This window comes from Bos indicus, chromosome 16 (assembly GCF_029378745.1).
Source record: "Bos indicus isolate NIAB-ARS_2022 breed Sahiwal x Tharparkar chromosome 16, NIAB-ARS_B.indTharparkar_mat_pri_1.0, whole genome shotgun sequence".
Taxonomy (NCBI): Eukaryota; Metazoa; Chordata; class Mammalia; order Artiodactyla; family Bovidae; genus Bos; species Bos indicus.
In genome coordinates this window covers 35,887,709-35,912,733 of record NC_091775.1, presented here as the reverse complement: position 1 = coordinate 35,912,733, position 25,025 = coordinate 35,887,709, and the positions used below count along the sequence as shown (strand labels likewise).

Genomic DNA, 25,025 nt, shown 5'->3' with positions numbered 1-25,025 from the left:
TCCCAGGATGGTGGGTATGTTTTAAAGCAGTTGGACCTTCTCACTTCCTATCCCCCACCCCTGAATTCATAATACAGAATTTATCACCTTAAGTATGTCTTATTCTTTATTTATGGCTCCTAGGTACCAAGCCCCACTAGTCTAAGATTCCTTCCACTAATTGGTTCAGAAGCACAAAGGGAATCTTCAGATGGCATTCATGGAAAGAAGAAGGGAAGCCATGTTCAACATGAAAAAGTGAGTTAGTACTTAGAATTCCACAATGTATACCATTTTGGTTTGGATTATTTCTTATTTCTGGGCCTAAAATTATCTCAGGTCTGACTCTGTCTACAAATATTCCAGGATGCATATGTTTTAGCTCAGTAAGAAGGAAAACATAAATTTCCAGGACAGACAGAAAAATCAAGCAGGATCTCTGAGCCTGGGCAAATTAACATCCTAGAGTTAATTTCAAACTTAGGTTCACTGACTAATTTTAAAAGCCAGGCAGTATGGCATGACATATCTCATGGCTGTGTAGCCATCCTTACTTTCTAATATTATTGTACCTGCAGGATGGAGCCAAGATAACAGTAAGTTTCTGGCTCACCAGCCAAGTCAAGGAGAATCTTTTCCATGTATTAGTAGGAAAACTAACAGAAAACTTTATAGCTAACATGGTATTTTTATAAATGATTCTTTGATTTTCACAAAGATCACAAAGAAAATATTATACACTCATCTTAGAACTGGGGGGAAAAAAAAGGAACCAAAAGGGTGATTAAAATGACTTACCAAAGATCATATAAAATTAAGTCATAACCTGAAGTCAACTTTTTACTCCAAATATCATGCTCAATCTCTTAAAATAAACAGCCTAAAAAACTAAAACCTTAAAACTGCTCTATTAGTTCTAGGAAGTTTGTATGAGCCTAATTTAAACTATGGCCATGTATCTAGTTATTCAAATTGATCAAATATTAAGAGGAAGACCTAACAAATAGTAATTTTAATTTTAATTTTTTGACCACAACACACAGCATGTAGGATTTCTTAGTTATCCAATCAGGGATCAAACCCAAGCCCTCTGCAATGGAAGCACAGAGAGCTAACAACTGGATCACCAGGGAATTCTATTTTCATTTTTTAATTTATAGTTTATATTGGAGTATAGTTGATTTATCAATACAATGTTATATTAGGTTCAGGTGTACAACAAAGTGATTAGGTTACATATATACACACTTCTAGTCTTTTTCAGATTCTTTTCCCATATAGATTATTCCAGCATCTTAACTAGTCTCCTCTGTGCTATACAGTAGGTCCTTGTTGATTATTTTCTATATATTAGTATGTATATGTTAATCCCAGGTGGCAGTACCACTAGGTGGCACTAGTGGTAAAGGATCCGCTTGCCAATGCAGGAGACGCAAGAGACGTGGATTTGATTCCTGTGTCAGGAAGATGCCCTGGAGAAGGAAATGGCAACCCACTCCAATATTCTTGTCTGGCAAATTCCAGGGAAAGAAGAACTTGGTGGGCTGCTGTCCATGAGTCACAAACAGTCGGACATGACTAAGCACACAACATATGTTAATCCCAATCTGTTAAATCTCTCCCCTCAACCTTTCCCATTTGGTAACCATACGTTTCTAAGTCGGTGAGTCTGTTTCTGTTTTGTAAATAAGTGCATTTGTATAATTTTTTAGATTTCACATATAAATAATACCGTATCTGTCTTTCTCTGCCTGAATTACTTCACTGTGATAATCTCTAGATCCATCCATGATGCAACAAGTGGCATCATTTTGTTCTTTTTTATGGTTGTTTCATTGTATATATGTACCATATCTTCTTTATCTATTCCTCTGTCAATGGACATTTAGGTTGCTTCCATGTCATAGCTAAACAGTGCTGTAAACTGTGCTGCAATGAACACTGGGGTTCAAGTATAATTTTGGCCCATGTTTTTCTCTGGATATATGTCGTGGAGTGGGATTGCTGGATGATATGGTAGTTCTACTTTTAGTTTTTAAAGGAACTGTTACACTGTTCTCCATTGTGACTATACCAATTTATATTCAAATAAGTAGTGTAGGAGGGTTCCCATCTCTCTACACCCTCTACCTACAAGCAATAAGGGAGTATTTATTGCTTGTAGACTTTTTGATGATGGTCATTCTGACTGGCGTGAGCTGGTGTCTTGTAGTTTTGACTTGCATTTCTCTAATAATTTGTGATATTGAGAAAATTTCATGTGCCTCTTGGTTATCTGTCTGTATTCGTTGGAGAAATGTCTATTTAGGTCTTCTGCCTATTTTTTAATTGTTTTTTTTCTTTGATACTGATAAATACAAACAGCTGTTTGTAAATCTTGGAGATTAATCTCTTGTCGATTACATTGTTTGTAAATATTTTCTCCCATTCTGTGGGTCATTTTATTGTTTTGTCTATAGTTTCCTTTGGTGTGCAAAAGCTTTTGAGTTTAAGTCCAATTTGCTTACATTTGTTTTTATTTCCATTGCTCTAGGAGATGGACTGAAAAAGATATTGCTGTGGTTTAGGTCAAAGTCTGTTTTGCCTATATTTTCCCCTAAGAGTTTTATAGTATCTGGATTTACATTTAGGCCTTTAGTCCATTTTGAGTTTATTTTTGGCTAGGACCTCCAAAACTACGCTGAATAAAAGTGGCAAGAGTAGGCAAATTTCTCTTGTTCCTGATCATAGAGGAAATGGTTTCACCTCTTCATTATTGAGTATAATGTTAGTTGTGGGTTTGTCATATATGTTTTTTTATTATATTAATGTAGGTTCCCTGTGTGCCCCCTTTCTAGAGAGTTTTTAATCATAAATGGGTGTCGAATTTTGTCAAAACCTTTTTCTGGATCTATTAAGATCATATAGTTTTTATTTTTCAACTTGTTGACGTGGTGTATCACACCAATTGATTTGTGGATACCAAACAGTCCTTGCATCCCTGGAATGAATCTACTCTGTGGTGTATGGTCCTATTAATGTATTGTTGGATTTTGTTTGCTAGTATTTTGTTGAGGATTTTTGCATCTATATTCATCAATGATACTAGCCTCTAATTGTCCTTCCTTGTGGTAACTTGGTCTGGTTTTGGTATCAAGGTGATGTTGGTCTCATAGACTGAGTTTGAGACTGTTCTTTCCTCTGTGATTTTTTTTTTTTTTTTGATAGTTTCAGAAGGATAGGTGTTAACTCTTCTCTAAATGTTTGATAGAATTTGCCTGTGAGGTCATCTGGTCCTGGACTTTTTTTTGGAGTTTTAAAATCACAGTTGCAATTTTAGTACTTCTGATTGGTCTGTTCATATTTTCTATTTCTTCCTGGGTCAGTCTAGGGAGGTTGTACCTTTCTAAGAATTTGTCCATTTCTTCTAGTTTGTCCATTTCACTGGCATAAATTTCTGGCAGTAGTCTCTTATGATCCTTTATATTTCTGTGTTGTTTCTTATCTCCTTGTTCATTTCAAATTTTATTGATTTGAGCCTCTTTTTTTTTTTTTTTACTTGTAAGAGAAGTAAGCCTTTATTTTCTCATTTTCTTGATGAGTCTGGCTAAAGCTTTATTGATTTTATCTTTTCAAAGAACCAGGCTTTAGTTTCATTGATCCTTTCTATTGTTTTCTTCATCTCTATTTCATTTATTTCTGCTCTGATCTCTATGCTTTCTTTCCTTCTAATAATTTTGGGTTTGATTGTTCTTCTTTAGTTGCTTTAGGTATAAGGTTAGGTTATTTAACATTTTTCTTGTTTCCTGAGGTACGCTTTTATTGCTCTAAACATCCTTCTTAGAATTCCTATTGCTATATCCCATTGGTTTGGATCATCATGATTTCATTTGTCTCCAAATATATTTTAGATTCTTCTTTGATTTCTTCAGTGATCCACTCGTTGTTCGGTTGCAAATCAGCTAGCCTCCACAGGTTTTTATTGTCTTTTTTTTTCTTATAGTGATCTATCCAGGAGAAAATTCCATGTGCACCTGAATATGTATTCTGCTGCTTTTGGATGGAATGCTATATAAATATTGATTGAGTCCATCTGGTCTAATGTGTCATTTAAGGGCTGTGTTTCCTTATTGATTTTGTTTCTGGATTATCCATCAATGGATGAAAGCTGGTGTTAAAGTCCTCCACTATTATGTGTTACTGCTGATTTCTCCTTTTATGGCTTGCCTTCTCCTTTTATATTAGCCTTGCCTCATCTATTGAGGTGCTCCAATATATATGGGAGCACATATATTTACAATTGTTACGTGTTCTTCCTGGATTGATCCCGTGATCATTATGTAGTGTCTCTCTTTGTCTCTTTCAAAACTCTCTATTTTAAAGTCTATTTTAACTAATACAAGTATTATTAATCTAGCTTCTAGAGAGTTTTACTTGCATGCAGTATCTGTTTCCATACCCTTACTTTCAGTATGTATGTTTCCCTAGATCTAGTGTGGATCTCTTGTAGAAAGCATATTTATGGGTTTTATTTTCATATCCATCCAGCCAGTCTAAGTCTTTAGACTGTTGCAGCATTTAATCATCTTATGTAAGGTAATTCTCAAAATGTATGTTCTTATTGCCATTCTGTTCAGTTTTGAATTTGTTTTCATCTTTTTTTCTTCCCTTCCTCTTTTGTTCTCTTCTCTAATGATCTGATGGCTATGTTTAGTGTTGTTTTTTCTATTTTGTGTGTATATATATCTGTTGTATATTTTTTATTTACAGTTACCACAAAGTGTTGATATACAGTCCATATATAAATGATGAAGTTACTGTTCTCTTACATTTCAAGTGCATTTCCAATGTTCTGCATTTGTACTTGCCTATTATCATCATTGCGGTTTTTTTTTTTTTTTGGATGTGTAGCATGTGGAAAACTAAGTCCCCTGACCGGGGACTGAACCTGCACCTCCTGCTTTGGAAGTGTGAATCTTCACCACCAGACTACCAGCGAAGTCCCACGGTTGCTAATTTGGGATATCACATTTGTAGTGGATGATTTCCTACCTTTACTGCATGTTTGCCTTTACTGGTGAGCTTTTGCATTTGCAATTGTCTTCTTTCTAGTTGTGGTCTTCTTCTCCACTGAGAGAAGTTCCTTTAGCACTTGTTTAAAGCTAGTTTGGTTTGGTGGTGCTGAATTCTCTTAGTTTTTGCTTGGCTATAAACCTTTTCTCTTTTAAATCTGAACAAGAGCCTCTCTATACAGAAGTATTCTTGGTTGCAGTTTTTCCCTTTCACCACTTTAAATATATCATGTCACTCTCTTCTGTCTTACAGCTCACTTATCCATTTTTCTGCCTCCTTTATTCTGCTATTGATTCCTTCTGATGTATTTTGCATCACAGTTACTCTATTGTTCAACTTTGTTATTCTTTATATTCTTTTTCATCTGTGCTTCCATTCTTTTTCAAAATATAGAATGGTTTTTACTATCATCACATTGAATTCTTTTTTGGGTATACTGCCTATCTCCATTTCACTTTTTTGTTCCTTCATCCGGAATATATTCCTCTGCTATCTTTTTGCCTTTCTTTTTACTGTCTCCATTCTGCAGGCTGCAGGAATGTAGCTCCTCTTGCTTCTGGTGTTTGCCCCTGGTAGCTGAGTCTGGCCTAAGAGGTTTGTGCAGGGTTCCTGGTGGAAGGAACTGGTACCTATCCTCTGGCCAGTGGAACTAAGTTTTGTCCCTCTGGTGAGCCAGGTTGTATTGCAAATGAACCCCTCCTGCATCTCCTTGTCATTTTGGTTGGTTCCAGTCTTTTTTGTTAATGGTTTTTCAGCAGTTAGTTGTGGTTTTGATGTTTTCATGAGAAGAGGTAAGCTCGAGTCCTTCTACTCTACCATCCTGTCTCCTCTCTGACAAATTTAGACATTTCTTAACCTGGACTTTTGAAATCAAATGAGTTTAACTTTCTATATGCATGTCTTCCAAAAATACCTAATTGAAAACTTTCTCATTTGTGGGATCATCACTTGACTTTATTATTTTTTTTGTAAGTCAGTGGACTCTGATGATATTAATAGAGAATATCTATACCTTACAAAAACCTAGGAAGCTTCTTTATGTTTTCTTTTAACTAACCATTTACAGATCAGGCAACAAATCCCAAGAATGGATAACTGCAGAGTTAAGTAGTTTTAAAGCCTTTGCTCTTCTTCCATGCCCTGCTGCAGCCCCACCTCCTGTATTTTTTTAAACACATTTTTACCCTGGAGGCACACAGGAGAGTTAAACTACTATTTATTTAACTATCCTCTTTTAGGATATTATTTAACTATCCTCTTTTAGGAGGATTAAAACCTCTACAAAAGTTAGTGGCAAAACTTGACTCCGAAAAATTGTGCTCATCATATAATCCAGTTATTAATTATCTGTCCTTTATTTCTCAGGTACAACGAAGGAGAAGTCTGAAAAGAAATTTGGTCCCACAAGTAAACCTGGCTTCTTCTTTCTTCCCAGCCATCCCCAAGTGAAAAGAGAAAAATCAGAAGTGGCTGCTGTTATCTGAGCTATACATCAAAGGGCAAGGACTCAATTATATTCCAGTCTTTATTTCAGGATGAAAGTGAGGGTCTATCAATCAGATATTGTTATCCATCTCTGTATCCTCATGCCATCCTGTCTGTGGGTAAGATTACTCAGGGTGCTCAGATGACCTCATCTCTGAATATCAAGCAAGTAGCAAGCAGCCAGTTTGCCAATGTTTTTCCTTCATGGAAATCACTTACTGAAATAGGCAATATTTCTCATTCACTCTCAGGAAAATGACACATAAAGAAAAAAAGAAAATAAATAGCATAAAGTAGATTTAAAATAATACAGTTATCAATGACTAGCTTTCCACCTCTCCCTATTGTTCACCCTAATTTATAACCTGAATTATTATCAGAATGCTTGCAGCAGGAGGCAAATTACTTATGTGTCATGCTATGTGCAATCAACAAGAATTATTATTAAAAAAAGTGTCAATCAGGCCTCTAGCATTTGTCTTATTTATTTAGAGAAATGTCATATGGAAGAAAATGTCCAGAGTTTCTTAAAGTTAGAAGTTATTTGCAATTAGTCTATATTGATTCCAGATGTTAGAATTTCAATGGTTATCTGATGTTGCCAGGGTCCATCTTTTACTGATACCTATATTAACTGACAGAGAAGTCAATGGCACCCCACTCCAGTACTCTTGCCTGGAAAATCCCATGGATGGAGGAGCCTGGTAGGCTGCAGCCCATGGGGTCGCTAAGAGTCAGACACGACTAAGTGACTTCACTTTCACTTTTTACTTTCATGCATTGGAGAAGGAAATGGCAACCCGCTCCAGTGTTCTTGCCTGGAGAATCTCAGGGACGGGGGAGCCTGGTGGGCTGCCGTCTATGGGGTCGCACAGAGTCAGACACGACTGAAGCGACTTAGTAGCAGCAGCATATTAATTGCTTCTGGTATTTTGATCAAATGATTAATTACCATTGGGTACTCATGTAAAAAATAAAAGCATCTACATTTGATGAATAATAAATGAGATTTTAAATAAGTCAAATGAAGAAGGTATCAAGAATTAAAGCCTAAAGACTGGCTGAACCAGGTCTCTTTGGGAAAATATTTAGGGTTATGAGTAATAAAAGCATTCTGCTGTCAAGTATTAGTCTGTTTTCCACAAAGCACAAGGCCACATGGGAAGAAAAACCTATGGTCCCTGAGCATTTGATACTGCCTTTACATTCTAGGAAGGGTTTTATGGTTCTGAAAATCATAACAACTTTGGAAAACTAAACTAAAAAAACCTTTTATTATGTATCAGTTCAGTTCAGTCACTCAGTCGTGTCCGACTCTTTGCGATCCCATGAATCGCAGCACGCCAGGCCTCCCTGTCCATCACCAACCCCTGGAGTTCACTCAGACTCATGTCCATCGAGTCACTGATGCCATCCAGCCATCTCATCCTCTGTCGTCCCCTTCTCCTCCTGCCCCCAATCCCTCCCAGCATCAGAGTCTTTTCCAATGAGTCAACTCTTCGCATGAGGTGGCCAAAGTACTGGAGTTTCAGCTTTAGCATCATTCCTTCCAAAGAACACCCAGGACTGATCTCTTTCAGAATGGACTGGTTGGATGTCCTTGCAGTCTAAGGGACTCTCAAGAGTCTTCTCCAACACCACAGTTCAAAAGCATCAATTCTTCGGCGCTCAGCTTTCTTCACAGTCCAACTCTCACATCCATACATAGGCATGTACTAACCATGGTAAGTCTAATTAACTTAACATCCATCCCCATAGATAGTTACAATTTTTTTTGTGTTAAAAAAGTCTAAGAGGACTTTCACGCTTCCCTGGTAGCTCAGACAGTAAAGCATCTGCCTACAAGGTGGGTTCAACCCAGGATCGAACCCGGCTTGGGAAGATCCTTGGGAAGAGAAGGAAATGGCAACCCACTCCAGAATTTTTGCCTGGAAAATCCCATGGACTGAGAATCCTGGTAGGCTACAGTCCACGGGGTCACAAAGAGTCGGACACGACTGAGCGACTTCACTTCACTTCAAGAGGACTTTCATGATCTACTCTCTGTGACCACATGGGGGAGCAGCTACAGTGCAGGTACCTGAGGGTTGCTGAAGAATTTTTTTCAAACGATCTACTCTTAGGAACTTTTTAGATATACAACACAGAATCATTAACCACAATCACAGTGCTATATGTTACATCCTCGTGACATTTATTTTATAATTGGATGTCTACCTCTCAACTTCCTTCATCCATTTTGCCCCCAGAAGACTCCTTTTTTAAAAAAATTCTAAAAGTAAAGATGAAAATTCAAAGGACCTCATGAAAATGATTTCATTTCTGTCTTTAATCTCAGTTGTAAAAGAAGGTCATTTCATCCCCACAGATTTCCTAGAATAAAACAATATTGAATACCCTGCCGTGCACTAAATCCCTTTAATGTGGCATTCAGGGCTCTAAATTAGCATCCCTCTTCTTTTTTCACTGAAGGATTCTCTCCGGCCTCTTTATACAGAAACATACAATTTCTTGACCCTTTTATGACTAAAAAAATATTTTGGAATTTTTGCACATTATGTAATATATGATTATATTTTAGTCAGCATACTGTTAAGAATGGCAGTATAATAATAATATTTAATGATATACAAAATATGTAGAAAAATTTTGTCTTTTTAATTTCCTTACTGATTTAAAATGCAGTATTTACATTACAATTCAGACATATGGGGAGAAAAAGGGTTTAAAGACAAGTTTATCCTGGTATGTAGATAAACACAAATCACAAAAACTAATCACAAAAGTCTTATAAGAAAGGCAGCAAGAGGGTCAAGGGCTACTCTCATGACTCAGATGGTAAAGAATCTGCCTGCAATGCAGGAGACCTGGGTTCAGTCCCTGGGTTGGGAAGATCCCCTGGAGAAGGGAATGGCAACCCACTCCCGTATTCTTGCCTGCAGAATCACATGAACAGAAGAGCCTGGTGGGCTACATGGGGTAACAGAGTTGGACATGACTGAGCAACTTTCACTTTTTACTTTCAAGAGGGTCAACATTGATAAAAAGAGATTTGACAACAGAAGCAGACTTGGGTGTAATATGCTTTGAAGACGGAAGGAGGTGCCACAAGTCAAAGAATGTAGGCTGCTGCTGAAACTAGAAAAGGCAACAAAACAGATTTCCCCTGGAGCTTCTAGAAGGAACATAGCCCTGTTAGATTCATTTCAGAAATATGGTCTCCAGAACTGTAAGATAACAAATGTGTATTATTCTAAACCATTGAGATTGTCATACTTTGTTACAGCAACAGAAAAAAAAACAGAGAAGGGGTTATAGTTAATTTCAATTTCAGCCTCCTAGGCAAGGTCTAGGCATCACTTTTGTTGTTGTTAATCTCCCTATGTGATTACTCCTCACTTGCGGTCAGAGTTTAAAAGTAGTAAACTAGGAGGGTGAAGGAGACGGTAAAATATTCTGACACCAAAGGAATGGCCTGTCTTCACTAAGTAGCTCTACTAATACAGAAAATTCAAGATTATAGAATAAGGGATATAACATTTTGACACAGGACCAAACAACAAAGAAATATTAACCAGAGCTGTCAGACTATGCACACTTCAGCAGAGTGTCCGAAGAATCTGTTGAAGCCAAGCTTGGACATATGCCATTTTTTATTAGTATTCACTTATATATCTTGTGTTTTGTTTGCTTTGTTGTTTTCTAAGTTTGTTTTTAGTCAAATTAATTATAAATTTTTTAAATGCAGATAAAGCTTATACTTTTTATAATTTAATTTAAACGAATTCTTGGATTCATTTATTGTGGAAGATATAATGTTGGTCACAAAATCCTGGTTATTTTTATTTCATAATATCCTGAAATCCCATCTGCTAGTTGGCCCAGTGTTGAAGCCAAGTCCACCCAACCTTCTGGGTGTGGCTAGGATATTTTGGGTGATATCCTAGCACCTTTTAGGATGACATAATTAGATTTATTCCAAGCTAGCAGATTTTACTCCTACCAAGTTGGGAACACCTGAGAATAAATATCAGTGGTCATCCAGACAGAAAATCAATATAGAAACATTAGACTCAAATGGTATTAGATCATATAGACTTAATACATACATACTTCATCCCATCCCAAATCGGCAGAATACACATTCTTCTCAAGTGTACATGGAACATTCTCCAGGATAGATCACCTGTAAGGTCACAAAAAAAGTATCAGTAAATTCAAGAAGACTGAAATCACATCCAGCAATCTCTCTGACCACAACAATATGAAACTAGAAATCAATCAAAAGAAAAAAAAACACACACAAAAATGTGGAGACTAAACAACATGCTACTGGACAGTGAGTAACAATGAATGAGTCATCAAAGAATAAAAGGAGAAATTTTACAAATATATAGAGAAAATTAACACAGAAACAGGACATATCAAAATTTATAAATGCAACAAAAGTGGTTCTAAGAGGAAAGTTTGTAGCAGCACAGGATACCTCAAAAAAAACAAGAAAAATCCCAAATAATTTAACTTTACCCCTAAAAGAACTAGGAAAAAAAAAAAGAAGAGCAAACAAAGCCCAAATTAGAAGAAAGTAAATAATAAACATCAAAGTGGAAATAAATGAAAGAGACTAAAGTATTGGTGAAACTAAGAGCTAGTTCTTTGAAAAGAACCTTTACCTAGACTAACCAAGAAAGAGGCCTTAAATAAATAAAATGAGAAATTAAAGAGTGGACGTTACAACTGATAACCACAGAAATATGGAGGATGATACCCGACTATTACGAAAAATTATACACCAACAAAGTGGGCAATACACAAGAACTGGATACATTTCTAGAAACATACTATCTTACGAGATTGAGGCATGAAGCAATAGAAAATGTGAATAGACCAATTACTGTAACAAGATTGAAACTATAATAAAAAACTCCCAACAAACAGAAGCCCAGGAACAAATGATTTCACTGGTATTAATAAATTCCATAAAACATTCAAAAAAATTAATACCTATCTTTTTAAAACTCTTCTAAAACACTGAAGAGGAAGGAACCCTTCCAAACACATTTTACAAAATCAGTATTAACCCAATACAAACACTAGACAAAGGCAATCCAAAAAAGGAAATTATAGGCTAGTATCCTTCATAAACATGTATTGTTTTATACATAGAAAATTCTAAATACTCCACAAAAAAACTGCTAAAATAAATTCAGTCAAGTTTCAGTTTAAAATAATCAACACACAGGTTTTTAGCATTCCTATACACTGATAAAAAACTATCAAAAAGAGAAACAAAAAAATAATAATCCCATTTATAGTTACATCAAAAACAATAAAATATCTAGGAATAAATTTAACCAGGGACATAAAAGACCTGTATGCAGAAAACTATAAGGCACTGATGAAAGAAATTAAAGAAGACCCAAATAAATGTAAAGATATTCCATGTTCATGGCAGAGGATCTGAATAGACATTTTCCCAAATAAAATATAACATGTCAAACAAGCACATGAAAAGATGTTCAAGCACATATAGGTAAATAGATGTATATTTAAATATAAATATTAATATATACAGGTATATATATATATATATATATATATATATATATATATATACCTACATTTATAGGTGTATATATACATAACTCATTCAACTCAACATAAAAAAAGAAATCCAAACAATACAAAAGCAGAGGATATGAATAGACATTTTCCCAAAGAAGATATAAAATGTCAAACAAGCACATGAAAAGATGTTCAAGGATACTTATTACAGAAATGCAAACCAAAACCACGACGAATCACCTCACTTCTGTTAGAATGCCTATTATCAAAATGGGGAACACATGTATACCTGTGGCGGATTCATTCTGATATTTGGCAAAACTAATACAATTATGTAAAGTTTAAAAATAAAATAAAATTAAAAAAAAAAGACAAATACTGGAGAGAATGTGGGAGAAAAAGGAAGCTTTTACACTATTGGTGCAGCCACTATGAAAAATAGTATGCAGATTTCTCAAAAAATTAAAACTAGAAATATCACATGACCCAGCAATTCCACTTCTGGGTATTTATCCAAAGAATCTGAAAACACTAATTAGAAAATTGTATGCACCCCTATGGAGAAGGCAATGGCAACCCACTCCAGTACTCTTGCCCGGAAAATCCCATGGACGATAGAGCCTAGTAGGCTGCAGTCTATGGGGTCGCTAAGAGTTGGACACGACTGAGCGACTTCACTTTCACGCATTGGAGAAGGAAATGGCAACCCTCTCCAGTGTTCTTACCTGGAGAAACCCAGGGACGGTGGAGCCTGGTGGGCTGCTATCTATGGGGTCACACAGTGTCGAACACGACTGAAGGGACTTAGCAGCATGCACCCCTATGTTCATTACGGCATGCACCCCTATGTTCATTATTTACAATAGTTAGGATGTGAAAACAACCCAAGTGTCTACTGATGGGTGAATGGATGAAGAAGATGTGCTATGTACCCAGTTGTCCAGGTACGTCTGAATTTCAGATACACGTGGAAATTTTTTTAGAATTGCATTAGGCATACTTGTACTAAAAAAATGTATCTGTTTACCCGAAATTCAAATGTAACTGGGCCTATATTATTATCTGGTAAATCTGGGGGACAAAGTCAAATAAAATAGTATGAGAAGTGTCAAGGCAGAGGTCATCACAGGATATTTGGGCACATGTCAGGAAAGACTTCAGAGAGCTGATAAGACAACTGAATTTTAAGCTGATAATTGTGTGGTCTGTGCCACTCATTTCAGAATTATTAACACATCATCATGATTTGTGATTTCACTTTTTGATGAATATATGTTTTGTGTACAGAAACTTGCTTAAAGACAGTAACCAGTTCTTTGTGTTCCCCATATCACCTAGTACGGACAGGCACACCTAAGGCATGCATTGATGTTATGGAAATACCTAAACTTTCTGGCCAACCCAATAGTAAGTAACTGCATGAATTGATTCAAATGGTTTTACCTTCTCAAAGTGTAAAAATATTCTGTTTAGGAAATCATTGTTAACTGATATTTTCTTCTTTAGTTTTTAAACACTATAGCCAAGAGTCCTGTCTAGAACCTTTGGAGTCAAATTAGTAATAAAGATATGGGTTGTTCGTAGGGCAGTAACCTGTCAAGTCTCATGATGCAGTGGGCATATTTTTGATGTTTGGGCTCCTTTCTAAGGCCCACCCTCCCCCCCTCCCCACCCACATTTAGATCCCTTTTCCACTTACTACAGTTTGGAACTGTTCCCCCTACTTCCACTACAGGCAGCTCCAAGCTGATCCAGAGTGAGGTCTACTGCTGTACAAGGTGTTGGAACCACAGAGGAAGATCGTTTTTCTGACCTCCTCTCCTAGCCTCAGCTATTAAGACTAGACCTGGGGGAGGCAGCCACGTTCCCACTTAGCATATTTTCCCCAAGTGGCATCTTTCCAACAATTTATAAGGTGGTATGTTGACATGATAGATGTTAGATTCATCATGAAAAGACTTTAAAAAGAAGTATGAGGAAAAACATGCAGAGTGGGCAGTCAAAATGGGAGCCTTTTTAAAATCACTTTTCCTCCTTTAACTCCTTAAATTGAGTCTGAATTTATCATTCATGCCCATCCCTGGGCCAAGAGTATATTCTGTGGTCTAACCTAAGGTTCTTTCCAATTTCTTTTTCTGCAATATTCCTAAGAAGACAGTAATCAGGTCCAGAGTATCATGAGGACTCGAAGTTTCACCCCATGTGGCTGCCAAAATAAAAAATGTCTTTAAAGTCTATGCACCATAACCCATTTTCATGACTGCTTGGTTAGTTTCTCCAGGCCAAAGATAAAGCAGGACACCAGGTAAAGTGGTTAGGACAGACTTCAGTCAGTAATATATTGCAATAAGGAAAAGTGTCAATCATGAAGTGAACTCACCCTGGATTTGTACAGAAGTGACTGGGCAGTTTCAAGAGAAAATACGGGTGTGTGTGCGTGGTGACTCAGTAGAGTCAGGGAGTGAAAAATAAAAAAGAATGGGAAGGAGAACTGACCTGAGACTGCTAAGCAGAATTTATGGAAGTTAACCTCCTCCCTTCTTAGAGACGCTGGGGATAGAGATCTTGTCTTTGGATGTTAACGGGAACAAATGCTGAATTCTTTTGGTAGCCTTGAGCTTTCTCAGTTAGGCACTTCAAGTGGGGCTGGGGTGACCCAAGGGATGTGGTGGTAGTTGTTCAGCTGCTAAGTCGGGTTCCACTCTTTTGCGACCTCATAGACTAGCCTGGTGGGCTGCAGTCCATGGGGTCGAGAAGAGTCGGACACGACTGAGCGACTTCTCTTTCACTTTTCACTTTCATGCATTGGAGAAGGAAATGGCAACGCACTCCAGTGTTCTTGCCTGGAGAATCCCAGGGTCGGGGGAGCCTGGTAGGCTGCCGTCTATGGGGTCGCACAGAATCGGGCACAACTGAAGCGACAGCAGCAGCAGACTGTAGCCCGCCAGACTCCTCTGTCCATGGATTTTCCAGCAATAATACTGGAGAGGGTTGCCATTTCCTTCTCCAGGGGATCTTCCCGACCTAGGGATGGAACCCGTGTCTCCTGCACTGGCAAGCAGATTCTTCACCACTGAGCCACCAGGGAAGCCCCAAGGATGTGGACTTGATGTTACAAACTATGTTACTATTCAAGTCTTTATAGAGCAAGGTTGAGTCTTAGTTGAGAAGAGGGCAGAGGAGCCCGTCCAGTTAGTTTAAGTAAAGACTCTCTGTCACTTATCAATTAAATTACTTAGTAAGCGCTTCCTCCACTTCTGGAAGTCTACAGGAAGGGTCCAAAGAATGTATACTTCAAGTTGCACTTTCTGTGTTCCTGGAACCACGTGCAGCGCCTGTTAAGAGCCAGGGTAAGCAGCACAACACAAGCACTAGGGACAATTCCAGCCAGGACCCTTTTTAAGTTTGGAAACCTCAACATAAACACAGGGCGGCGTTCTCCCAGCTTCAGCGCCTGGACCTGAGGCCGCAATTGGGAGAGATCCACGACTCCATCAGCCTGCGAAAGGAGCTCAACGAGCGTTCCGGGAGCCATGCCCTGTGAGGCAGCTCAGCCAGCTCCGCTCACCCTCCATAAGGACGCTTCGGAGTCCAGGGGCTGACTGCGGTGGCGGATACAGGTATCCAGGTGGCCAGGACCTGGTGACTCAGGCAGGAAGCGAGGAGCCGTGGGAAGCTGAGCAGACGTCGCAGAGGAGGTGACGTCACTTCTGGGCGGAGTCTCGGGCCATCCCGCGCAAATTGAAAAGTCCGGCCCTCCGTGCTGCGCTGCGTCTCTGCTTCTAGCTTTTGGCGCAGCTGGCTGGCGCGCTGCGGCACAGGTGAGTGCGGGCCGTGGCCTTGGGCTTCTGAGTCCGCACCTGGCTGCCATCGGACGGACGGGAGAAGAGGGACCTCCCCGGGAAGCAAGCGGAGCCAGCTGTGCAGAACACGCGGTAGATCCGGGCTGGTCCCCGCCCCTGCCCTTGGATATCCCGGGTCTTAGGGGCAGAAGAGGAGCATCTGGCAAGTTACTAGACCCTGCAGCGGCCCTGGGAGACGGTGCGGGGGTATATGGGCCAGGGGAGGGCGCTCAGCCAGACCAGGGCTGCGGTTTGGCTGACTGAAGGAGGGTCCTTTCGTTTTCCTGAAGAAGCTACCAGGGCAGGCTTACCTGCAAGCTCCCACCTTCCAAATGCTTGACAAGTATATTCTTCATGTTGTGCAGGCCAAAGGAACGTGTCTTCTGGAAAGGGCGTGTGGGCCCCCCTTCCAGTCCGTGAGAGAGGCTGGAGCGATGACGTTGTGCCGTCAGTACTGCCGGGTGCCGCGGGCGGTCCCCTGAGGACGCTTTGTGCCTAAAACCCCCGATCTCCTCCATTGTTTCATCGTGCTAAAGAGGAAACATTTAGGAGAAACTTGTAAGTTTCACGAAATATATGTATTGTGTCGGGCTTCCCTGGTAGCTCAGTGGTAAAGAATCCGCCTTGGGGATTCCCAGGTGGCGCTAGTGGTAAAGAACCCGCCTGTGCAGGAGACAAGAGATGAGAGTTCGATCACTGGGTGGGGAAGATCCCCTGCAGGAGGAAATGGCAACCCACTCCAGTATTCTTGCCTGGAGGTCCCATGGACAGAGGAGTCTGGCAGCCTACGGTCCATGGGGTCGCAAAAGAGTCGGACACGGCTTGGCGACTAAGCACCAGCATATACTATGTCAATTTTCCTCAGAAGAAGAAAACTCTTTTTAGGAACCTCTGAGAGGTCGGAGACTAATTGTTTTTCATAAATTGTGGTGTGAGGACCTCCTGCATCCAAATGACCTGCCTTGTTTAAAATGCATAATTCCCACCTCACTCGAGGACTAATGAATCATAGTCCCTAGGAGTGGAATTTAGACTGTAGGAAGAACTGAAATTTGAAAACTGCTGTACTAGACTATCAGAACTTTGATACAGGGTATCATCAGCGTGAGTCTGTCTTTTGATCTTGTACATTCTTCTTTTCCTCCCAGACTTAATACCTCTTGTGAGAGATTTATTTTAGGAAATGCTAAGCAACTGCTCAGTTTTTGTCACGGGGTTTGGAGGAGGGGACAGTAATTGCTAGGGAAAGGATTGGCAGCTACAGGTTTCTGTATAGAAAGGAGGCTTGGGGCTGCAACTTGGATGGAAGATGGTGGAAAGCTAAAACATTTTTCTCGAAACTAATTGGACAGTAGGTGCAGTTTCTCCTTATTTGGGGATAGTTTTCAGAGAGTCTGATGGAGTTGCCCCTGGGCACCACCACTGCTTATTAACAGAATGTTGGTTTCTTGGAATAAAGCATTCTGATGGTGGTAAATTTCAGTCCTAAAAAAGTACACCTTTAGTTCTAGAATTGTTTGTTTTTAGTTGAAATGTCTTATGAAGTATTTTGCATGTTATTTCATATAATGCCTGTGCAGATGCAGGTGATATCATAGCATACACAGTTTTATAGATGTTATAAAACAATGCCTTTTTGGAGAGAAGACAGACTCATACTTTTTTAGTACCTTCTACCTGCTTTGTTCAGTGTTAAGGGCTTAGAGTAAACATGATTCCAAATGGGAAAGCACTTTAGAAAGAATAAACACTAAGGAACTATCAAGTGGCATTAGATTAGGATACTAGACTATGGAGGTTGTTTGACAGAGAGGGGCCCACTTAAAATATTAAAGAGCAGTGATTCTCAAATATCTGAACAATAACAGTTGCTATATCAATTTCCAAGCTCTTTTCTTTATTTTTCCAAAACTGCAGTAAATATATTTTGCTTTAAATTTTGCTGTTTTCCCTTTCTCTTTTTATATCATATAGTTAACTTGGCACTATGGGGATACACGGATTGCTGCAATTTATCAAAGAAGCTTCTGAACCTATCCACATAAGGAAGTATAAAGGGCAGGTGGTAGCTGTGGATACATATTGCTGGCTTCACAAAGGAGCTGTTGCTTGTGCAGAAAAGCTAGCCAAAGGTGAACCTACTGAAAAGTAAGTTTGGATCTTATATTAATTCTTTGCCAGTTAAGAATGAGACTTACAATGACCTTTTTTCAGAAATGAGTCATTTTTATTCAGTGCAGGGTTTATTAAGAAGTGAGAATATATGCTTTAGAATATTGCCAAGGAACATTTCCCTCTTTGATATAGGTCTAGTTTCCATTCTTTCTAATAAGCCAGAGTATTAGGACACTAATGGACAAAGGCCAAAGACTCTCTTCTTTTTTCTATTATCTAAGGTAAAACTTTTTAACAATATTCTACAAATCCATGGTGATTTCACAATTCATAGGCAACACATTTGCTAAGCCCTGTTAGCCAAACAAGGCAGTTGTTTCTAAGGGACATGGTGTTCTCATTCCCTTTTACTTCACTTGGGGCCAAAAATTGTGGCCATCCTGATATCCAGTCATAACTCTGTGCCTTCATTTGAGGCAGGACAAATGCCTTCTTTATTTTTTAAATAGAAACACTAGAAAAACAAGCAAGCATAGGTTTTAGACAGAGATTTTCCATAGGGATTTGGACACTATTATGTATTTTCTTTTCTGCAATGCATGCTTTATCTCCTAGAGTAAAGGCTCACAGATCTTAGTCCGATGTACTTAAGCACAAAGGACATTAATGATCCTTTTTGTTTACAGAAAATGGAGGAGGGGGTGGGGATGGACAGCAATAGAGAAATCATTATTGAAAAGTAGCTGTGTGTTTGGGGCTTTCAGGCCTATCAAGTTAATTTGCCCAAAAGTGGAGAGTCTGGGCATTTCAGCCACTCTCAACTGTTGTAATCATTTTTGGAAAGTGATTTGTTTTCTACCACTGAATTTGAATGGGACGACAGAGGATGAGATTGTTGGATGGCATCACCGACTCAATGGGCATGAGTTTGAGTAAGCTCAGGGAGCTGGTGATGAACAGGGAAGCCTGGCGTGCTGCAGTCCATGGGGTCACAAAGAGTCGGACATGACTGAGTGAACTGAACTGAATTTGAGCAGTAGCAGTAATAGTTCAAAACTGCAAGTTTTTCAGTGCTGCCTTCAGTGTTTCTTTTAATTCTCTTCCCTAGGAGGAGAACTTTATCTCCTATTTATTGGTATTTGTTAAGGGTTCTAATATTTTTGAGTAACTGGAAGAGCTATCCAGAGTGCAGGGGATATCTTTTGTTACCAGATGAACTCCACAGGTCCGGCCTCTGGCAACCACAAGCCTGTAGTCTAGATCGCCTCCTTTGTTGACGATCAGCTGTCCAGAGGTGTGTGAGTTTATTCTTGCGCCGTGTATTTTATTCCATTCATCTCTGTGCCTGTTTTTGTGCTGATACTGTGTTGTTTTGATTACTATAGCTTTGCAGTATTGTGTGAAGTCCGGGAAGTTAAGCAGGAGCCTCTTGCTTTGGTTTTTTTTTTTCTCAAGATTGCTTTGGCAATTCTAGGTCTTTTATGGTTCCATTTAAGTTTTAGGATTATTTACTCTAGTTTTGGGGGAAATGTCATTGGTATTTTCATAGATATTGCATTAAATCCATAGGTTGCTTTGGGTCATATGCCATTTTAACAATATTAATTCTTCCAATTAAAAGAGCATGGGATATCTTTCCATTCTTTGAGTCATCTTCAGTTTCCTTTTAATGTTTTATACTTCTCAGCATATGTCTTTCACCTCTTTGGTGAGATTTATTCCTAAGTGTTTCAAAAGGGATTGTTGTTTTCATTCCCTTTCTGCCATTTCATTGTTAATATATAAGAACACAACTGATTTTGTATGTTAATCTTGTATCCTGCTACCTTGCTAAGTTCGTCTATCAGTTCCCCTGGTTTATGTATGGAGACTTCAGGGTTTTCTATTCATAGTATCATGTCTTCACTACCAATTTAAATACATTTTATTTCTTTTTCTTATCTGATTGCTGTGGATAAGACTTCCAGTATTATGTTGAAGAGAAGTGGTGAGAGAGGATATCCTTGTTTTGTTTCAGATTTTAGTGGGAAGGCTTTGAGCTTTCACTGTTGAGTATTATATTCACTGTGGGTTTGTCATAAATAACTTTTTATTATGTTGAGATATGTTCCCTCTATACCCACTTTCATAAGGGTTTTTATCATGAATGGATGTTGAATTTTGTCATATTTTTTCTGTGTCTATTGAGATGATCATGTGGTTTTTGTCTTTTCTTTTGTTGATGTGATGTATCACCTTGTTTGATATACATGTGTTGAACCATCCTTGTGACCCTGGAATGACTCTACACATAGTAATTTTAATTGTCTTGCCAGAATAAAAATCTAAATGCAATACATGATTCTTGTTTGCATCCTGCACTGGGGGAAAACTGTAGCAGAGCTGTGCTACAGTCAACTTACATGAGCTTCCTATACACCATCTTCTCCCAGTTCAGCATTTAATGAGCCTGCGTTAGTAGTTTATCCACCATTGTAGAATACGCATGTCAAGGCAATTGACAAACACTACAAATCAGGCACCCCTTTCCCCAGAACTGGTTGTTGCACGTTTATTAGGTCACCACTGGTTATAACCTTACTGAGACAATTGGATAAATTTTAATATAGACTGTATATTAGATAATATTATATTACTATTAGATTTCTTGGGTATAATAATGGTGTTGTTGGAGAAATCAGGTATTCTACTGTTCTTTTAACTTTTCAATAGATTTGAAATTTCTCAAAGCAAAAGAAAACGGGTGGGAGGGTGGAGAGGTAAAAAGATTAGATTTAGAATAATGCAATGTCAGAACTTCAGGAATGTAAAGTCTTAAATCTACACCTGAAGAAAACATATAGCCAGTAGCCCATTAGGATCCAAGGCAGGATTTGAATCCAAGTCTAAATTAGAGTTTATATTTCTTAATTATTTTTCTTCATTTTCATAGGTATGTAGGATTTTGTATGAAATTGGTAAATATGTTACTATCTCATGGGATCAAGCCTATCCTGGTATTTGATGGATGTACTTTACCTTCTAAAAAGGAAGTGGAAAAGTCTAGAAGAGAGTAAGTGATACCTTAATGTAATTATTTAAGGTTTGACATTGTGGTCTCTATGATACTAATTTCTCTTTTGTTTTAGTTTGTCAAGGCTTGTTTTAAACTCGTACCTAAATGGATTTCCTTAAATGTTCCATGTATGCTGGAAAGGAAAGTATTCCTCAGTTATTGAGTGGATAGTTTTATGTCTGTCCAGTAAATCAAGCTTATTGGTTGTAGTATTCAAATCTTCCATATCCTTATTGATTTTTTGAATGTTTTTTTAAATGTGTGTCTACTTAATCCTACTTAATGAGCTTCCCTGGTAGCTCAGCTGGTAAACAATCTACCTGCAAAGCAGGAGACCCCAGTACGATTCCTGGGTCAGGAAGATCCCCTGGAAAAGGGATAGACTACCCACTCCGGTATTCTTGGGCTTCCCTGGTGACTCAGACAGTAAAGAATCTGCCTGCAATGCAGGAGACCTGGGGTCAATCCCTGGGTTGGGAAGATCCCCTGGAGAAGGGAATAGCTACCCACTCCAGTATTCTGGCCTGGAGAATTCCATAAACAGAGGAGCCTGACTGGCTGTAGTGGAGGCACAAAGATTCAGACACAACTGAGCAACTTTCACTTTACTTAATCTATCAATTACTAAGAAAAGTATGTTAAAATTTCACTATAATAGTGGAATTGTCAGTTCCCTTGTAGTTCTGTCCATTTTTTTTTCCTGCTTTGTTTGTTTTGAAGCTATTTTATCGGTAGCATTCAGGTTTAGAATTTGTTATTTTTTTGGCATGTAAGAACAATATGCACTGACTTTTTAAATTTCTGTGCTTTTTTGTTCTAAAGTCTATTATGTCTGATGTTAATATAGCCATAACAATTTTCTTTTGTATGTTTCTAATTTCTTTTTCTGTTGACTTTTACTATGTCATTGGTTTTAAGTTTGCCTTTTATAAAGAATATATCACTGTAATTTTTTTAATCGATTCCATCAGTCTTTGTCATTTTTAAAACTGTAGTTTTATTCTTTTTACCTTGATCTTAATTACTAATATATACCTCCTACCTTGTTTGATTTCTGGGTTGATTGTTTTTTCCACTCTTATTGTTGTCCCTTATTTCTAGTTGAAAAGTGATGTACTCTATTTTTATTCTTTTAGTAGTTTTAATTGAAATTGTATCTCATATTTAACTCAACAGAATCTAGTATTTTTACAGTAGACTTTAAAAAGGATTTCTGTATTTTCTTTTAAGAATTTTAGTGAAGCATTTTAGTGAAGGGTCTGTTCTACTACTTTCATCGATTCTTGTTTTTATCCTCTGTTGGTTTTTAGGAGTCATTATGCTGTACAGGAGACACCACTGGGCGTAGTTGTTAAAGCTAGTGTGAGTCAGCCCCAAATAGAAGTAAACCTCACTAAGTGGGGTTGGTAAAGTTGTACCTTTATAATGGAAAGTTAATTTTAATGGTATAAAAGCCGTGACTTACATTTTCTTAACGTGGCTTCATTACTTCACTTTCTTTTGACATGTAGCAGTGCTGTGAGAAAGTCTGATGATTAGCTTGTGCATATGGGCACTGTAAATCCGTGTTATTTTTGTCTACAAGCCCAAAAGATCTGGGTTAGCATAGTCAAGGAACAGGTGTGCACGTTCATATGAGTCAAGCATTTTTTATTCCAGAAAAAATTCTTGAATACAATTCAAGGGTATAATATTGTAATATTTTGAGTCCTCTTCTCACTTTTTTTTTTTTTTAATCTTGCAGAAGACGACAAGCCAATCTCCTTAAGGGAAAGCAGCTTCTTCGTGAAGGGAAGGTCTCAGAAGCCAGAGAATGTTTCATACGGTCTATTAATATCACACATACTATGGCCCACAACGTAATTAAAGTGAGCTAAACAAGAAGCTAAAGTAACAGATTACACGGTTCATTTAGGTTAATGGGAGAGCAAGGAGGTGAAGGGAGGAGGATTATTCTGGGTCTAACCTTTAGGAAAGCTGGTTGTCAGAGGAAGAAGAGAAGAATATCTAGGTAAAAGAGAGGAGTCCAGCAATTTCCAAAGAAGAAATCCTGAGGAACAAACAGCTCAGCTCTCACTTTCTAGATGAGTCACTTACATAGATAAATGTTTTCTGCAGAGACAGAAGGAATAAATTCCTAGAGGTTCAATCCCACCCCACTCTCATAATCTTCAACACTTACTCTTGAGTGTCTGTCAGAAATCTCTTGAAGTCAACTGGCCAGCTCACGAGATTTGCAGCAGATCATTTCCACTTGACCTGCTTCTTAGAAGCTTCTTTCCTTATTACCTATTACCATAAATCTTAGTGTCAGCACACCCACAGTCACAGCCCACACAACCCCTTTTCAGGTCTGTGTTCAAACTATTTGATAAACAAATGGGAAGATAAATAGTTATAGAGTCTGTTAGTTTCATCAGTTCAGTGTCAGGCTTGTGTTCTGTGGTAAGAGATTGTGGGGAAACAAGTGACTTGTGTTCTTTAGAGCACAATCATTCTTAAGATGGTAGATTTCTATAATTTGAAAAATTGAGTTTGCAGCTTGTATTCCCCTCCCCCCCCCACCAAATGTATAGCAATATTTCTTTTTCCCTAATTCATACATTGATTTTTAAAAAAGATTTATTAGCGGCTATATGATTCAATATATAGGACTACATATAGCTCAATATGCCATCAAATTTGGAAAACTCAGCAGTGGCCACAGGACTGGAAAAGGTCAGTTTTCATTCCAGTCCCAACGAAAGGCAATGCCAAAGAATGCCCCAACTGCCGCACAATTGCACTCACCTCACACGCTAGTAAAGTAACGCTCAAAGTTCTCCAAGCCAGGCTTCAGCAATATGTGAACCGTGAACTTCCAGATGTTCAAGCTGGTTGTAGAAAAGGCAGAGGAAACAGAGATCAAATTGCCAACATCCGCTGGATCATGGAAAAAACAAGAGAGTTCCAGAAAAACATCTATTTCTGCTTTATTGACTATGCCAAAGCCTTTGACTGTGTGGATCACAATAAACTGTAGAAAATTCTGAAAGAGATGGGAATACCAGACCACCTGACCTGCCTCTTGAGAAACCTATATGCAGGTCAGGAAGCAACAGTTAGAACTGACATGGAACAACAGACTGGTTCCAAATAGGAAAAGGAGTATGTCAAGGCTGTATATTGTCACCCTGCTTATTTAACTTATATGCAGAGTACATCATGAGAAACACTGGGCTGGAAGAAGTGCAAGCTGGAATCAAGATTGCCAGGAGAAATATCAATAACCTCAGATATGCAGATGACACCACCCTTATGGCAGAAAGTGAAGAGGAACTCAAAAGCCTCTTGATGAAAGTGAAAGAGGAGAGTGAAAAAGTTGGCTTAAATCTCAACATTCAGAAAATGAAGATCATGGCACTGGTCCCATCACTTCATGGCAAATAGATGGGGAAACAGTGTCATAGTTTATTTTTTGGGGCTCCAAAATCACTGCAGACGGTGATTGCAGCCATGAAATTCAAAGACGCTTACTCCTTGGAAGGAAAGTTATGACCAACCTAGATAGCATATTCAAAAGCAGAGACATTACTTTGCCAACAAAGGTCCGTCTAGTCAAGGCTATGGTTTTTCCTGTGGTCATGTATGGATGTGAGAGTTGGACTGTGAAGAAGGCTGAGCGCCAAAGAATTGATGCTTTTGAACTGTGGTGTTGGAGAAGACTCTTGAGAGTCCCTTGGACTGCAAGGAGATCCAACCAGTCCATTCTAAAGGAGATCAGTCCTGGGTGTTCTTTGGAAGGAATGATGCTAAAGCTGAAACTCCAGTACTTTGGCCACCTCATGTGAAGAGTTGACTCATTGGAAAAGACTCTGATGCTAGGAGGGATTGGGGGCAGGAGGAGAAGGGGACGATAGAGGATGAGATGGCTGGATGGCATCACCAACTCG

The 25,025-nt window shown here is 38.6% G+C and overlaps 2 protein-coding genes across 2 annotated transcripts in view; both read left to right on the top strand.

Moving 5' to 3' along the window:
• The window catches only part of WDR64 (WD repeat domain 64), a 121,030-nt gene extending 114,058 nt beyond the window's left edge, over positions 1–6,972 (top strand). The window contains exons 27-28 of the mRNA XM_070768109.1: positions 124–237; positions 6,397–6,972. Coding sequence (XP_070624210.1) covers positions 124–237; positions 6,397–6,480 — 198 coding nt within the window. The 3' untranslated portion in view covers positions 6,481–6,972. The remainder of the gene's footprint in view (positions 1–123; positions 238–6,396) is intronic.
• Positions 6,973–15,860: 8,888 nt separating this feature from the next.
• EXO1 (exonuclease 1) overlaps positions 15,861–25,025 on the top strand; it is a 48,921-nt gene continuing 39,756 nt past the window's right edge. The window contains exons 1-5 of the mRNA XM_070768108.1: positions 15,861–16,016; positions 16,289–16,481; positions 17,898–18,071; positions 20,971–21,090; positions 22,838–22,961. Coding sequence (XP_070624209.1) covers positions 17,911–18,071; positions 20,971–21,090; positions 22,838–22,961 — 405 coding nt within the window. The 5' untranslated portion in view covers positions 15,861–16,016; positions 16,289–16,481; positions 17,898–17,910. The remainder of the gene's footprint in view (positions 16,017–16,288; positions 16,482–17,897; positions 18,072–20,970; positions 21,091–22,837; positions 22,962–25,025) is intronic.